Source organism: Malaclemys terrapin, chromosome 2 (assembly GCF_027887155.1).
Source record: "Malaclemys terrapin pileata isolate rMalTer1 chromosome 2, rMalTer1.hap1, whole genome shotgun sequence".
Lineage (NCBI taxonomy): Eukaryota > Metazoa > Chordata > Testudines > Emydidae > Malaclemys > Malaclemys terrapin.
In genome coordinates this window covers 122,322,424-122,338,722 of record NC_071506.1, presented here as the reverse complement: position 1 = coordinate 122,338,722, position 16,299 = coordinate 122,322,424, and the positions used below count along the sequence as shown (strand labels likewise).

At 40.5% G+C, this 16,299-nt stretch overlaps 1 protein-coding gene across 2 annotated transcripts in view; it reads left to right on the top strand.

Moving 5' to 3' along the window:
* The window catches only part of CDH20 (cadherin 20), a 176,041-nt gene that overhangs the window by 101,848 nt on the left and 57,894 nt on the right, over positions 1-16,299 (top strand). For both annotated transcript variants that reach the window (XM_054020213.1, XM_054020214.1), the window contains one exon: positions 8,655-9,037. In XM_054020213.1, the coding sequence (XP_053876188.1) occupies positions 8,789-9,037 (249 nt within the window). In that variant the 5' untranslated portion in view covers positions 8,655-8,788. The remainder of the gene's footprint in view (positions 1-8,654; positions 9,038-16,299) is intronic.

Below are 16,299 nucleotides of genomic sequence, written 5' to 3'. Positions count from 1 at the left end.
CCCTTCATAAAGGTGCCGTGTTTCAAAATGGCTACTGCCTCCCATTGTTCCCAGGAGGAGTGAAGTCAAACTACCCTCAGCTAAGATGGTGATGACAGCATAGAGAGCTACTGATTCAGTGGAAGGTGCTTTGAGGAAAAAGAATGGGGGGAGGGGGAGGCGGAAAAACCTGTGTCTTTAAAAATCAGTTTAATTTAATCTGGAACTACAAACATGTATGTACTAATCATAATTATAGGTTTATTCTCTGGCATCACTACAGGGCAGAGTTAACGTCATTTGAGTACCTTACCGTGCATTTCTGTACCCTAACATGTTTAGATTTCTTTTAAGTAATTCATAATTATCCCCAAAATGAAGCATTAAAAATAGAAGAAATTCAAAATCTCTATAATATTACTTGTGCAGAACCCTGCCTCACTCACTGCGCATCTTCACCAAATTCACTAAGAACTTGATCCAAACTCCAGTTAATTCAATGGAAAGGATACCTTATATGTAGCACTATGTAAATAGTTAGCTATGTGATTGTTAATTAATTACTTAAAAATACTAAAAAAATAAAAAACAAAACATTCCAATATGCTGCACAGGCAATAAATATAATTTCCAAAGACATATCATCATATAATTCATAATACAAAACTAGAAGACTCAAAAGCACCTCTTCTCAGTGGTGCGTATTTTGTTGCCAAATTTCAACATTCTAATAAAGCCATTTTATTGCTAGCGCTGGTATTAAAAAAAAGAAGTAGAAAGAAAGTTGTTGGCCAAATATATTCTTTCTTATGGTTCCTTTAACCTTAAAACCTGATCACAATGAGACAGAATCAATGGGGTGCCATATACCCTAATGGCGTTACGTAATAGCTGAACTGTTCTTGCTTAAATGAAATAATAATTAATTCATGCAGACACTAAGAGTGGAAAATTTCAGTCAAATTTGCAAAGTTTGGGAAAGTTGCAAGCTATTGAAAAGCCTGGGGTTAGAATGGGAAAGCTTACACAACTGAATGCTCTAGTCTCTCCACAGTGGGATGGCATAACATTTAGAAACGCATTCCAGTTAGTCAAGACATTAATTTACATACATTCTGCCTAATGGCAAAATTTCCGATGATGGTATTACTATTATGAAAGGGATTTTGACTGTATCATAAATGTTCTCTGTGATATGGCTGTTGGGAACCATAGAAAATGCATGTTCTGTGGAGATGCACATTTTCAAAAGGAGTTTCTAATGGAAATTGAAGGCAAAGCCCAATGATGTTCGAGTGAAAAGCAGTATTAGTACAGAAAGCATGGCAGCATGAATTTCACTGCTTCCCCCTTTCATTTTCCTGTCGCTTTCTGCTGGTACACATATAGACAGATATAGGGGAAGGATTACTGTGATCAGATTCCCTGCGCTAATCCCCCATAGCTGCTTCAGCTATATGACATTATGTAACTGTGCCCTGGTACTACTTTGGCTGATTGCAAACAACCCTTGCCAGGTGTACTCAGTGCTAGGAGGAAACTGGCTGTGTTGGATTTGGATGATTAGATGTTTTCTGAGATCACATACAAACAAAATTCTAATTATAATGGGAATCTATCCAGTATGTCACGGCAATAATGTATGATTTGTTTTCTTTATAGCTATAAACATACCTGATTTGTGCTGATGTGCAGTAAATGGGATCACAGACAAGCAGAAACTTTGATGACTCATACTCCAGGTTCCCTGCTCATTATGGGTAGTAGATGAGTTCTTATGAACACTGGGGCAGGGCTGTGCAATGTACCCAAATTAGAATTATGAAACAACCATTTCCTTTTGTAGAGAATCCCCCACTGGATCTTAAAATCTTCAAAGGGACTTTCTCTTTCAATGAGCCTTATCAATCTCAACTCTCACAAAACCCTTAGATTGAATAGTGTTGTGCTATCTGTGCCCAACTAAGGGACCCAGGAGTCAGACAGATGTACCCCATACACATAAAATGAAGTAGACTGCAGCCACCTGACTTCCCAAGCCACAGATGAGCACTGCATGTTGGGATCAGAGGTTCCCATGGGCCACAGCACCTTATTAGAAACTAGGCAACTGAAGCTCCATTGTAGAATTCTCTGGGCCATATATGCACTGCAAGCTGCACTTCAGCTGCCTCTTGCATAGAGTTCCCATCTTCTCTATATGCTAGTAAGCATACACACACTATTTTGGCCCTTTTGGGGTATGGTGCCCAGAAGGGGCCTATTGTATTTGGACCCAGCACAGAAGGAGCAAGACACAGAGGGAGCTTATAGAAACACAGCTTGTCTGTTGTGCTTGCTTTATTTTTCTGACAGCAAAACTGAAACAAACATGAAAGTGAGGCTTTGCACTGGGGAGTGGGAAGTGCTCAAACATTTAAAAGGACAGGACATCATATTACATTCCTCCACACTATTTTTAAAAACTTTACAAAAGCATAGACATTGTCATTTATATGGCTAACACAAGACACTGTATAATCTAACTATAAATTGAGCGGTGGACTACCACAGACTCTTAAATTGCAAGGGATAGTTCTGACCTGGAATAGCAGCTCACTAACGACACAATTTATCAGTCCAGGTGCGCAACTGGTTTTCACACTCTCTTGGGATAATATGGCGATGTGTGTTTGGGTGGGGGGAGGGTGGCAGTGTCCTGAACAGGAACAGTTTGTGGTAAGGAATCAACTAGATCTAGTATGGAATCAACTGGATCTGATATCAAAGTTTCTCCCAACAAGACATCGAAATTAGGAGTTGTCATGAAAAGAGGTTTGATCAGAGGAACAGAGTCCTATTGGAACATCCCTGGACTTCAGTACTAGTTGAGGCTGCAACTGGTACATATTTCATTTCCATAAAATACCATCAGATGTTTTGTTTGAGGTAAAACTAAGTCCCTTGCATTTTACAAGTTCTGCAAGTACCCCTTTCACTCCAGAACTGTAGTTAGGAGTCCACACTAAGTTTCTGACTTGAAAAGAATGATGCCAAGTCTCACATCATCATTCGGTTTGCATAGCTTGAGATTTGACTACATGAGAGGCAACATCAGGACATAACAGATCCCTACAGGTACGCAAAGATCACTTCAAGAAAAATGTTGAAGGTGACTCCTGGGTAGTAGCATGTCTTATGTTCCTGTAAACAAGCAAGAAATTGTCTAATTTCTGCTGATGACTCAAAGTAGATGTGTTAGCTCTTAAGCATACCTTAAGTGTTAGTACAAAGCATTCCACTAGTCTGTTTGTAGCAGGGTGTTATGGAGCAGAGCATATGTGCTGAATTTCATTTGAAGCTAGGTGCTTCTGAAATTCTTTAGAACAGAAATGAAGTCCATGGTCCTTCATCAACTAATGATAAACCAAATTGCCTAAATAAGGTGCGAAGATGTCCAATCGTCTTGGTAGCTGTAGCAGATGTTATTCTGAAAACTTCTGGCCATTTCAATTGGGCATTGACTACAACCAAAATCATATAACCTTCTAAAGGTCTGGCAAAGTCCACATGAATACCTGTGCAAGGAGTCTGCAGCCACAACCAAGGATGTAGACCAGCTGGGCCAAGATCATGCTGAATTTCCTGACACATAGTCCTCTCAATATCTTTGTGGATCCCCAGCCACCACACGTGACTCCAGGCTTTGGCCTTCATATGTACAATACTTCACCTTCGTGAAGAGCTTCCAAAACTTGAGATTGAACTGATTTCAGAATGATCACTCGCATTCACCGTAAGATGCAACCATGATTCACAGATATTTCACCTTGATGTGACAAGAATTGTCTAAATTAGGGATTCATATGATCCAACACAGTAACGTGTAGTACCTCTCCCTTCACAAGAGAACACATATCATCCTTAGCAATTTCTTTGTTGATATCTGTGCTAGTGATGGGTAACCTATCCATTAAATTGAGAGAGAACACTTCATCTGAAGTTTCTTTGGTTTGAAGGAAGCTTGGACATGGCAGGCATGACAGCCCATCAGCATTGCTGTGCTGAGTCCCTTTATGAAATGGAATAGCATAGGAATGAGCTGAAAATAGTAATGCCCATCATTGCATACAAACAGCAACTAATGACAGAATTCCATGTTTCCATCCAAAAATAGAAAGTAATGGGTGATGACATACAGTAAGGTATGGAACTTCCAAATTCTGAAGATAATGTTGAAAGCTTTTTGCTCTATTTGTGCATAGCTGTTCTCAGGCTTAGTGAGTGTTCATGATGCAAAGGTAGTCGGTTTCTTCATACCATTAGGAAAAATGTAGGAAAGAACTGCATACACTCCATATGATGAGTCATTACAAGTCAATTGCAGTGGTAGCAAATCATCAAAGTGCATAAGAATTTTGACTGATGACAGCAGTTTCTTTGCTTATTTACCATAAATGAACACTCAGACTCATTAGTCTATTTCTATTTTTACTTTGCTTATAATAATTCAAGTAAAGGTGTCAATACTAGTGCCAGATTAAGCAGAAATTTACCATATTAGTTAAATAGTCTTCAGAATGAACATAACTTTTGAAGATGATGCTCTTGAACCTTTTGTATAACAAGGATCGTGTTAAATGCTATTTGAACTACATTCAGTCCCTTCAGGATCTCATCCATCACTTTCTGGAACAGGGCAGGTACCAGTGTGATACTGAAAGACACCCTGTTGTAACAAAACAAGCCTTTTTGTGTGTTGATTGTGAGATATATGCAAGATTCCAGATCATCTCCATTTGCAGGTATGCATTGAGCAAATCCAGTTTACTGAAACATTTTCATTCACTAAGAGTAACAAACAAATCTTCAGTATAAGCTAGTGGACTTTGGTCTGCCCATAAAACTGGGTTCAGAGTCACTTCGAAATCTCCACAAATTCAAACAGAGCCATCCTTCTTGATCACTGGTACAATGGGTATAGCCCACTCATTGTATGTGAAACCAGTGACAAGACTTCGATATTCATTAAATGGCCAAATCAACTTCTACCAGAGGCTTCATAGCATAAGGCACAACTCTGGGCTTTCAATATTTTGCCTGGTTTCAGAGTAGCAGCCGTGTTAGTCTGTATCCGCAAAAAGAACAGGAGTACTTGTGGCACCTTAGAGACTAACAAAATTATTAGAGCATAAGCTTTCATGGACTACAGCCCACTTCTTCGAATGCATATAATATTTTGGCTGGCTGTCAGACTGAACAGTGAGCTTCACTGACACGTTGCTCATCTGTCCAAGATCTTTTTCGAAAACGTTGGAGTGTATGTCCAGTATTTTTCAAAGATTTTCAGGTGTTTTCGTGATTGCTTTGATCTTGGTCCAGTTCACCTTGAGCTTCTCAAGCCAAGATCTGCCAAATAATGGTAGATACTTCCCTTCAATCACATACAAAGATAACATAACTGATTATCCATCTAATTGAACTTTCAACTGGAGTACCCCTTTTGGGACCTCCTTTCCCCCAGTATAAGTCTTCAACATTGTGGAGGTGGACAAAGTCTGGTGATAGTAGATGCAGAAATCAGTAGCTCCAGTATCAAGCTCCATTCTTATAGGAACTCCTTCAATCAAAGTTGTGACCCAGATGCCATCTCTGACTCCAGCTTCTGATAACACATGTAGTGTTAGATCTTGGTCAGTGTCAGTAGAACTCAGCTTTTTCCACGTTATCAATTCCCAACTTCCGTCCTTCTTAGGTTCATTCTTGGATGGATGATTACTCTGTGTTTCTGGTTGTTGAACTGTGATAAAAGTCACAATGATGTGCCCAGCAATCCTTCTAAGCATGCACAGTTTGTGCCAAATGGAAATTTCTTACATTCCCATGGTCCTCTGTGTTGCTCATTCACAAGTTGAACTTCTCGGTTCACACTAAATTCCAGAGAATCCTTCTCTGAGGTTTCCATTGCAACTGCTACGTTAACTGCCTTATTGAATATAAGTGCTAGTACAGTCAATAACTTCTTCTGAACCTGGTCATTGCATAATCCAGAAACCAACTGGTCACACAGGTCATCATTTAATGTTTGTCCAAATGACAATGCTCTGACAACTTCCTTAGAGCAGCAACGAACTGTGCGATCGACTCTCCACTTCTCTGATGTCACTGATGGAACCAATATCATTCTGCCATTGGGTAGGAGAAACTGTTCCTGTATTGCTGCAGTAATTGCAGCTTACATGGCAGTTCTGTGCACAGTAGGAGACAACAGATCATGCAGCAGACCCATCACTGTCAATAAGGTTGAAACTCATCCATCAGAAATGGTGGTTTGCAGGTTACAAATTGCTCAAAACATTCATGGTACATCACCCATTTTTGCAGTTTTTGTCGAATTCACCAACACATCCCACAAAAGTTGCCATTTCTCTGCTCTCCTGTTGGACTTTGCACCTCGTGGATGTCTTCTCTGCTACAGAAAAACTGTTACTGCACTATCTGTGCTTGACCTGCCTCTTCTGGATCCATGTCAACTACAAATTTTTTTCTTTGCCTGTACTTGGTTTCTCTCTGCTGGCTATAGACCCTCAGCACAGGCTAAGCTGTTTGTCCATTTGTCTACCTGCACCAGGTCAACCAAGAAGGCTGCTTGATTTCCACTCACTGCTTTGTTTTCAGATGCTCCAGGCAGCAGCCTATTCCTTTGTTCTATGTTTAATTGCCTATTTCCCCCCCTCTCTAGCTGTCTGGTTCATATTGTCTTAGCAGCAAAAGCAGCAGTCTATCACCTTGTGCCTCTAGGTGAACTTTTCCCCCTTTTTACAGTATTATTTGCTTACTTTCTCTTGTTGTTCAGGCAATGGGAGCACTGGACATTCATGGGATAGAAATCTTCCATTGCCAAATATTATATTCAGACCCGGCAGAGAAGGAAATAGACACAGAGGGAACTGATAGAAACACAGCTGTCTGCTGTTCTCACTTTATGCTTCTGGCAGCAAAACTGAAACTAACATGAAAGTGAGGCTTTGCACTAGGGTTGGGGGAAATGCTCAAACATTTAAAGGGGCAGAACAATCCTCAGCCCAATTCTGACTTGAGTTACACAGGTGCAACTTCCTTTGACTTTACAGTGAGTTGGATTCATTTAATTGGGGACAGAGTTTGGACCCAAGGGATTTATCATGCCAACATCAGTAACTGCCCTCCCTCTACAATTTATAAAGGCCCGTCTATTCTGTAAATCATTATGGCTATAATGTATTTATACCATTGAATATTTGTTGTATTTTATGCCTTGTTTGTTGTACCTGTTATGCTTTAGACTGTAAGCTCCTCAGGGCATGGACTTATTTGTTTGCCACACTTCACATAATGTACAACAACATGTACATCAGTTGCACTATATAAGGATACTTTTTCTATTATACCCCCTTAAAAGCCATGGTTATATTACAACACTCCATTCTTGTAACTTCTTCATGTTGAAAATATCACATTATATTACTTTCCACTTAAAGAATTTTCTATGCAGCTGTGCAAAATAATTTTTAATCCTTTGAAGGGTTTCAATTAAGGGAATTTGACAGATATCTCCTGCCAGTTTTTATTTCCTCAGGATGAAACAATTAAATAGGCCTCAATGCCATAAATTTATAACATTCATGAAATTAAGTGTGAGTTAAGTGTCACAACTGAAAAAACACTTGCTAAGGAGTACATTTGTTCTCAGAGGGAGAAAAAGTAGAGTTCCCCAAAAGAACAGCAGAAATGGACCCACAGGATGTGTTGAGTATTTTGACAGAGTAACTCAAGTGCAAAGTCACCTAATTTAACCCAGAAAAACAGTAAAAGAAAAGATTGCAACAGTCAACGGCCTGGAGTGAGGTCACCAGCTAATCTGACTTCATGACAACAAAAGATCCTAGACTGATGAGAAAGTGTCCTCTGATGGAAGTCGGCATTCCTCTGCCTAAAATGAGCCTTTTAGGCTTAAGAAGGAAAAAATTGTTAGCTCGCCTCGCTTAGACATATCCCACAATAGCATGTGACCATCAGCATTCTGAAACCTTTTGTGGATTATATAATGATTAACTGACCATTCACATTCTAGAAATGTCACATTAGCAGCAGCAATCAGCTCCTCAGAGAGAAGGCAACAGAGTGTGAAACCTGAATTCAAGCAACAGGGGTTTGAAAGAATTACAAATAATTAGAAAGTCAGAAATAATTTGCAGTTGCTAGAAATGAAATTCAAGGTTTGTAATATAGCCATCATATTTAAGATGGTTTCTAGACAGAAAAAGAAAGTCAACTGGCACAGAGGTATTAGTTATCTATCATAATTTCCACCTTTTAAATGTTTTCATGGGGCTTCTGGTCATAAATATTTCTAAAGTGCAACCTGCTAACCCAAGCCAATCAATAATATATTGGAACCCTGCAGGTACTTAAGTTAGCAAAGCAGAGAACTCTTTCTTACTAACTATATCCCACTGGTGATTGCATCTGAGTGTGCAGTGCTACAACTAATAAATTAACAAGTCTTCCTTGTCTAGGACATGCATACCCTGGTATCAGAGTTTTATGTGGAGGATTGAATGTTTTACAACACAGTTGTCTTTTGTGAAAAAGATGCTCCCTCTACGCTGACAAAAACATGAACTTCTGACTGTAGATTTTCCTTAACTTTACAGGAGACCATCATTCTTAAAGCTGTCCACTCCAGTCAAAGTCTCTCTTGGAAGTTTCAAAGGCCTACCTTTTTCTTCCAGAAAAACCCAAGCTGTGATGTTTTGACTTAAAAAAAAAAACAAAACTCAGTAAACAGATGTGGACTTCAGATAGAATGAGCAATGCAAAGAACTGGCTTGGACTTGGTGTGTCCTTATATTTTTGGGGACTGATGGACCTTACTACACTTGCACTGTCTGGGAGTGCCAGGCCACTCACCAAAAGCCAGGAAGATAACCTGTCGGACAAGCTGCTACTGCATCAGCGAATGAAGAGGAGCTGGGTATGGAACCAGTTTTTTGTTCTTGAAGAATACACTGGAACCGATCCTCTGTATGTTGGCAAGGTAAGAACCATGAAATCGGAGGGAGAGGGGATATCAAACACAGAGAGAGAGAGAGTGTGTAAGTAAATGTGGCAAAACATGGGAAGTTTCCCCAAGTACCTATTCTTCCCTTCCTGTGGCAATGAATTCATCCGCAGCTAATTTACTTCAGCTCCTGAGTGCTTTTGACTGGTGTCACCTTGAACAGGGAAGAATGTCTGTTTTGAGAAGCTATCAGTGTGTTTGCCTATTTCAGAAAGATACACTCTAACAATTGTCAGTTGTAATTGGGGTAGCCTTAGAAAATCTGCAACAGACTTTCAAGGGACCACTAAAGTGTCAAGGCAAAGCAAGGTTATATTGACATATGAGGATTAGGGAAGAAAGAGAGGGCTTATGATCATGCTTCTGTCTGTGATCAAATCTGGTGTTAAAGCTAAAATTTACAATTGAATAAGAATAACCAGTGGCTTGTGAAAAGCAAGACTTCAAATGATTTTCTGTTGACTTCTACGGTCTGAATCTCCTCTCATTTACACCAGCTTTACTACAGTGTAATTCTATTGATTTAAATGCAGCCAATGCCTGATCTATACCAGTGTGAGAGCAGGTCCTTAAATTCAAAGACATGGGGCCTGATTCTCCATTAGTCTGCACCTTGTGTAGACTATTCCACCACTACAAAGCCAGGGCAAAGCAGATGTAAAATGCTATCAAATCCAGTGGTGCAAGACGCAACACAAGATACAGGGTAATAGCGAATCAAGCCCATGATGTTTTCAGTCACAATTTACCTTTTGTCACACACTATAACCCACCCTCTCTGCTCCATTTTACCACTGCTTATCGAGACTGATGCGGATGAAATAATTTTGACCCTGCTGTTTTAGAAGTTTCAGCAACTAGCTTTGCTTCCAGCCTGTGTTGATTGCAGTAAGTTGTAATTATAGTTTGAACAATACAGTTATGGTTTCCACACCTCAGGATGATCAGATGCTGTGGTGAGGAGCACAATATGAATACAGATAAATATGATAGATTAATAGATGGGTAAGTAGATATGTAGAAAGATTACATTAGATTACATTATGGTTTTTACCCACATCATCAGGTTTTGACATGCTGTATTAGGACCTGGGGAAAGTCAGACATCTCTGATTCATTCTTTTCTTCTAAGTTTGCATCTTAGCAAACAAAATTTCAAAAGTCAGGGCCTGCTTTTGAATTGATTTATCGCTAGTAGTATAACTCCATAGGGTTTCGGTTACATGGTGTAAAATCAAAATAATTCCACTGACTTCAGTGGAGTTCTTCCTGATTTGGTGTTTGTGTGACTAACACCAAAGCCAGTCCCATTGACTTCAGTGAAGTTACTCCTGATTGACACTGACGTAAATGAGCCGCCCTCGAGAGTCTCACCATCTTGGCTTCATCACACCACCAAACTTTTCTGTTCTTCGTCTTTATTTCTTTTGGAGTGAAAGGAGTTAAGATTTAATTCCCACATAAATCTTTGTTTAAGAATAAGGGCCTGTTTTTTTTTCTCAGTCACACCAGTGTAACACTGAAGTTATTTCAAATCTGCACTGGGCACTTGGAGCAGAATCTGGGTTTAAATGAATATATAAAACTGGTTAATGTTTTTTGGGCCAGGTTGTGTAATTAACCACGTAAAAACTTAAATATAAAAAACTGTAGGCAAAATCCTCAGATTCCCACTCAGCACAGCTGAGGAAAGTGTGGCAAAGATGATTCTAAGCCACCTTTCTATCTGCCTTGATCCTAGGATCTGCCCTTGACACAATTCAGAACAGACACAGGGCTGCTCTAATTTATGCCATATACAATGGCCCTCTGTGCATCGTTCTGGTGGCCAGAGATTGCTGGAGTGCACGTTTTGTCAATGCTCCCTTCCTGATGGAAGGGGGAAGAGTGAATACCAAAAAGCCAGTTATATTGGTTTTACACCATGAAGTGTTCCCCTGTAACAGGGAAATCCCTTGCTGCTTCTGTAGAACAGCATTCTAGTCCCCTTCGTGCCACTGGAGCAGCACCAAGGAGACTCAATCTACGTTGTGGATCTTGTCGGCTATGGAAAATTTGCCTCATAGTTAACTGAGAAATATAGGGAAAGTATCTTTTGGGCAAGAAAAAGGAAAAGATTCTCCAGGGCTTTAGTCAGCATAATGCTTGCTTTTTTCTGTGATGCCTGAAGTTGTCATTTAGAGGTTAGTTTCAAAGTGTTACATGGTGTTTTAGCTACATGACTCCCATTAAAGTTAAAAACTAGGTAGAGGTGAGTGGCCAATGTGATAAGTTAGGGAGACAAAAACTAATTTTCAGTGTCAGGCTTTTTCTGACTTCATCCAGTAACCTACAATGTTCCAGCGGTACAATGGTTCCAGAGGAGTTCAGGGCTCACTTCTTTGCACGTACCATTCCTCCCCACCCCTGTTTTCGAGGTTAACAGGCATTTGAGCCTGGCAGCTGAACAAATGTGCAAGGGAGTGGGGAGGCAACAAGACACCTCCCACTGTGCGCCGTTGTGCATCAACGCAGCACAGTTACACTCCCTCACAGCGCTCCTGCATACATTAGCTTCCCTAAAGGGATGGAAGGGGCAGGGGGAGGTAGGGCCATGTCCCAGTGAGTGGAGCGGGTTGGCTGCACAAGGGAGCACATGCTGCGCTCCTTGAGGCACAGTTCCTGCCCTGAAATACTTCCTGGGGTGATTTCTCACTGCCCCTTACACAAGCCTGTGTCTATCAGACATGAATAAGCTCCTCCACAGGTTTTACCATCCTCCCCAAAGAAGACTACTCAGACTGACATGGTTAATGCTTTCTCAGGGGCCACCTGTTTCATCTCTCCAGTAGCTCATCTTTCCAAATAATCCAAATAAATTCCTCCCAGCTCCAGGCCTGCCACATGGCAGCATGATGCTGCTGCAGCCACAGCCCTGTGCCAACTTCAAACTGGATTTCCTTTCCAGGATAGTAACTGCTATACCGCACACACCTATTCGTAAAACTGCAGTGTCAGAGGATTTGGTTTGTCACTGCAGTGATATGAGCTTCCGTCTCTGCAATGATGAAACGTGTTAGATTTATAGTAGTATAGGCTGAAATGATAGAACCTTTACTTTCAAAATGCTAAATGCATTGCAGAAGAACTCAGTTTCTTCACCCTATCCCCCCAAACATACACAATTCACTTTTATGCTCGTCCTCTTCGCTCTGTCTGGAAACAATAGGATATGAGATGAGTAATGCTAACAGCAGTTTTACGGCATAACAGCTAGCCTACTTGGGACACAGTACTCTTAACACACAACTGCAGAGTAGGAGACCCTCCATTATCCTAAAATTGTTATTAATTGACCAAATTTACACTATTGATTTCAAATCGGATTGTGTACAGGGGATATAATTTAGCAGTGAACTTGTCTCAATGTTTTTTTCAAGTCTCTTGAACATTACAGTGCTGCTTCCTATATTTTATTTTATTTACTCTTTAATGAACACTTCTTTATTAATGTACCAGACATCTTTCTCTCTGCCATAGCCAGTCAAATGTGACAGCTACATCTACCCAAGAGGTCATGCTAACACACAATACCAAACACCCTAAAAGAGTAGGAAGTGGCTAAGTAGTTCTGAATCAAAATTTACAAAAGTGTCGTCCTCCTGGAAAACTCCCTCCCCCTGCTCCTGCAGCCCGCTTACCCCATCTTCCATAGAGCAGGGGGGACACACGACAGGGCTCAGGATGGAGGGAGCTTGCTGGCAGCAGCTGCATCTCAGCAAGCTGATCTAATTAACAAGGCAGTGTACTTAAGAGTAGGGTCAGTATTCTTAAAGGGGAAATGCATATCTCTCTCTCTCATACACAGTGTGTGTCTCTGTCTCTGTCTGCCATGCCGTCTCCCCTCCCTCCATTCCTGCTGCCTTGTTGAGTGTGAGAGTTAACCCTTGAGGGCTCAGCCAATTGCTAGTTCATCATTTAGCAGTAAGGCATTCCCTGGGAAATATCCCACCCTCTGACTCCTCCACCTCAACCAAGCTTCACAATCATCATCACTGTGTACCAGTATTAAATTGTTTGTTTAAAACTTATACTGTGTGTGTGTATATTTGTCTGGTGAAAAAATTTCCCTGGAACCTAACCCCCTCATTTACATTAATTCTTATGGGGAAATTGGATTCGCTTAACATCATTTCGCTGTAAAGTCACATTCTTTAGGAACAGAACTACAACGTTAAGTGAAAAGAACAGGAGTACTTGTGGCACCTTAGAGACTAACAAATTTATTAGAGCATAAGCTTTCATGGGCTACAGTCCACTTCTTCAGATGCATATATAAGCTTATGCTCTAATAAATTTTTTAGTCTCTAAGGTGCCACAAGTACTCCTGTTCTTTTTTGTGGATACAGACTAACACGGCTGCTACTCTGAAACGTTAAGTGAGGTGTTACTGTACTGGTAACAGTCATCTGAATTTGACTGCTTTGTTGATGCTGAATGTAGCTGGTTCTCCTGTTCTTTCCCCATTTAACTGATGCATCAGCTATGAAGCGCTAGTGTTCCAGTGAAATGTCAAGACTCCAAAGAACACTGTCCGATTCCATAGTAGCCATAGCAGAGACCAGCAGCAAAGTGGTTAAATGAAATATCAATTACCAAACAAGTTCACTGTCACCATCTGTACCTTTAGGTTTTTCAGCATGTAATAAAAAGAGGCTCTGGTTGTAACTTTTAAACCAGTGTGATTCAGAGTAAAGCCAACAGAAGTGGATTTTTTTTAAGGGGTCAGGTGGTCTGTGGGGCGAAGGACCCGAAAATGTGCTTTAACACTTTTTAAACGAAATAGAAAATGACATGTTTTAATACACATTTTTCACATTGTGATATGGATTTGATTATAAAATAAATGTACTGCCTCAACAATGTAATTTCAATGTCCTTTAAAGGAAACACTAGTGATTGGTAGACCTCTATTTAGCTAACCTATATATTCTAAGCAGTTTTGTGAAGGCACTCCAATTGCAGCTACAGCTTTCCTGAATCAATCTAGTTATGATCTAAATTAATACGAAATGTCCACTGAATTCTATGGGGGTAGGCTCAAGGTCTGCAGAGGTCACACGTGGTACTCTGACCGATAAGGGAGAAAAATAGCCTCCAAAAACTTATAGAATCATAGGGCCAGATCCACAGCTGAGTGCAAATTGACATACCTCAGTTGAAGCAATGGGGCCACAGTGACTTACAATAGATGAGGGTCTGGCCCATAGGAATTAGAGATAGGTAGTATAAGGTGACTTAGTCCATCCCCCAACAAATCTGAGGTTCTTCTATATTGAAATGAGAGGTTATGTTATAATGTATATTTGTAGAATTTTAAATGTCCCTGAGATGGGATTTCACCACTTTCCTCAGCAGAGTATTCCTTTGACTAATAAATCTCACCATCAGGACTTAGTTCCTGCTTTTCAACCTAAATTTCTTCTTTAGTAACTTCATCCTATTGCTCCTATTTATATCCATTTTATTATTCTAAACAATTCCCCTCCGCCCTTGATATTTGCTGGTGTTCAGTCCACTAGACCAATGCTGCTCCTGTTGGTCACAGTTCAGTGACGCACTTACGTAGCCCTTCTCATCAAAATATTTATACTTGTGTAAAGTTAAGAAAGTGCTTAACTACTTTGTTGAAGCTGGGCTATTATGCCCACCATTGTTTATTCATCCACCAGTGTTGCAAATATATTAAAAAAAAAAAACAATCAAGCTTGACGAACAAAAGCTATTCTTCATAAATCCATTCTGATTATTGTTCATGGTTCTATTATCTTCCAAATGCTTAGGGCCTGATCTAATGTGTTTCATTGATTTCATCAGGCCATAAGGCCCCAATCCAGCAAAGCGTTTAAGAATGTGCTTAAATTGAAATTAAATGATTTGGTTGATCTTAATATTTGTTCTAATATTTCACTAGGGTGAGATGTTTAGCAGAATGGTAATGACTCGTGTACCTGGTTTTGAAGATAATTAGTACAACATTTACTTTTCTTCTGTATTTGGTTGTGTCTCCAGTTATCCAAAACTTCTCAGAACTGTTTACCAGTCATGCAGCAAATTCATTTGTTAATTCTATTTAAAACTCTGGGATGCGTTTAAAATCCACAGGCTATATACACAAATGTTCCAAACTGCTTGCCTTACCTGTTCTTTAATAATAGAAACGAGGTGGGTGACGCAATACCTTTTATTGGACCAACTTCTGCTGTGAAAGAGACAAGAAAAGCTCTGTGGAGCTCTAATGCTTGTCTCTTTCACCAACGGGAGATTTTGTCCAATAAAAGCTATTACCTCATACACCTTGTCTGTCTCATATCCTGGGACCAACATGGCTACAACGCTGCAAACAACTTTCATAATAGCTACTTTATACTACCTGACTTATTACCTATCTGTCCAGCTTTATTTTTCTTGTTAGAGACAATTTTTTAAAGAAGTTCTGCCTCACAGCAATTATTGAGTAGTAATTCACTCCATTCCACTCCTCATTCACTAGTTGACCGAGGGCTGGTCTAGCTAGCTGTGCAGTGACATCCCATGTGGACACTGATACAGCATACTGAAAAACCTGGAGTGCAGCTTGGCAAACTTTCAGTGTGCGGTAGAAGTGTCCACATGTGACGTTACTGCATGGCAAGTTGGTGCACTGTAGATTCACACCCTGGCTTGCTGGGTAGTAACTTGCTTTATAGAAAGCAACAGGGAGTCCTGTGGCACCTTTAATGAATGCATCCGACGAAGTGGGCATTCACCCACGAAAGCTTATGCTCCAATACATCTGTTAGTCTTAAAGGTACCACAGGACTCACTGTTGCTTTTTACAGATCCAGACTAACACAGCTACCCCTCTGATACTTGCTTTATAGACAAGCCCTTACTGTATTTTCTCTCTAGTCCAGTACTTCTTTTGCCCATGGTGTATTTTATAAGAGACAGTCTCATTCCTTTTAATCCTCTTTAGAAAGTGTAAAGACATTCTGCACGTTTTTTGTCCTTATCTTTTCCCAAGCTTTAGCTCAGAGGTCCCCAAACTGTGGGGTGTGCCTCCCTAGGGGTCGCAGAGGAACATTCATGGGGGTGCAGCGGAGCCCAGGTCAGCCTCCATGGGGGGCGGAGAGGGAGCACAACCCAGTCTTGCTCTGGTGCCAGCCCCAGCCTCAGCTCCCAGTCCCACGCCTGGCCTCCCCCCAGCAGCAGCTCTG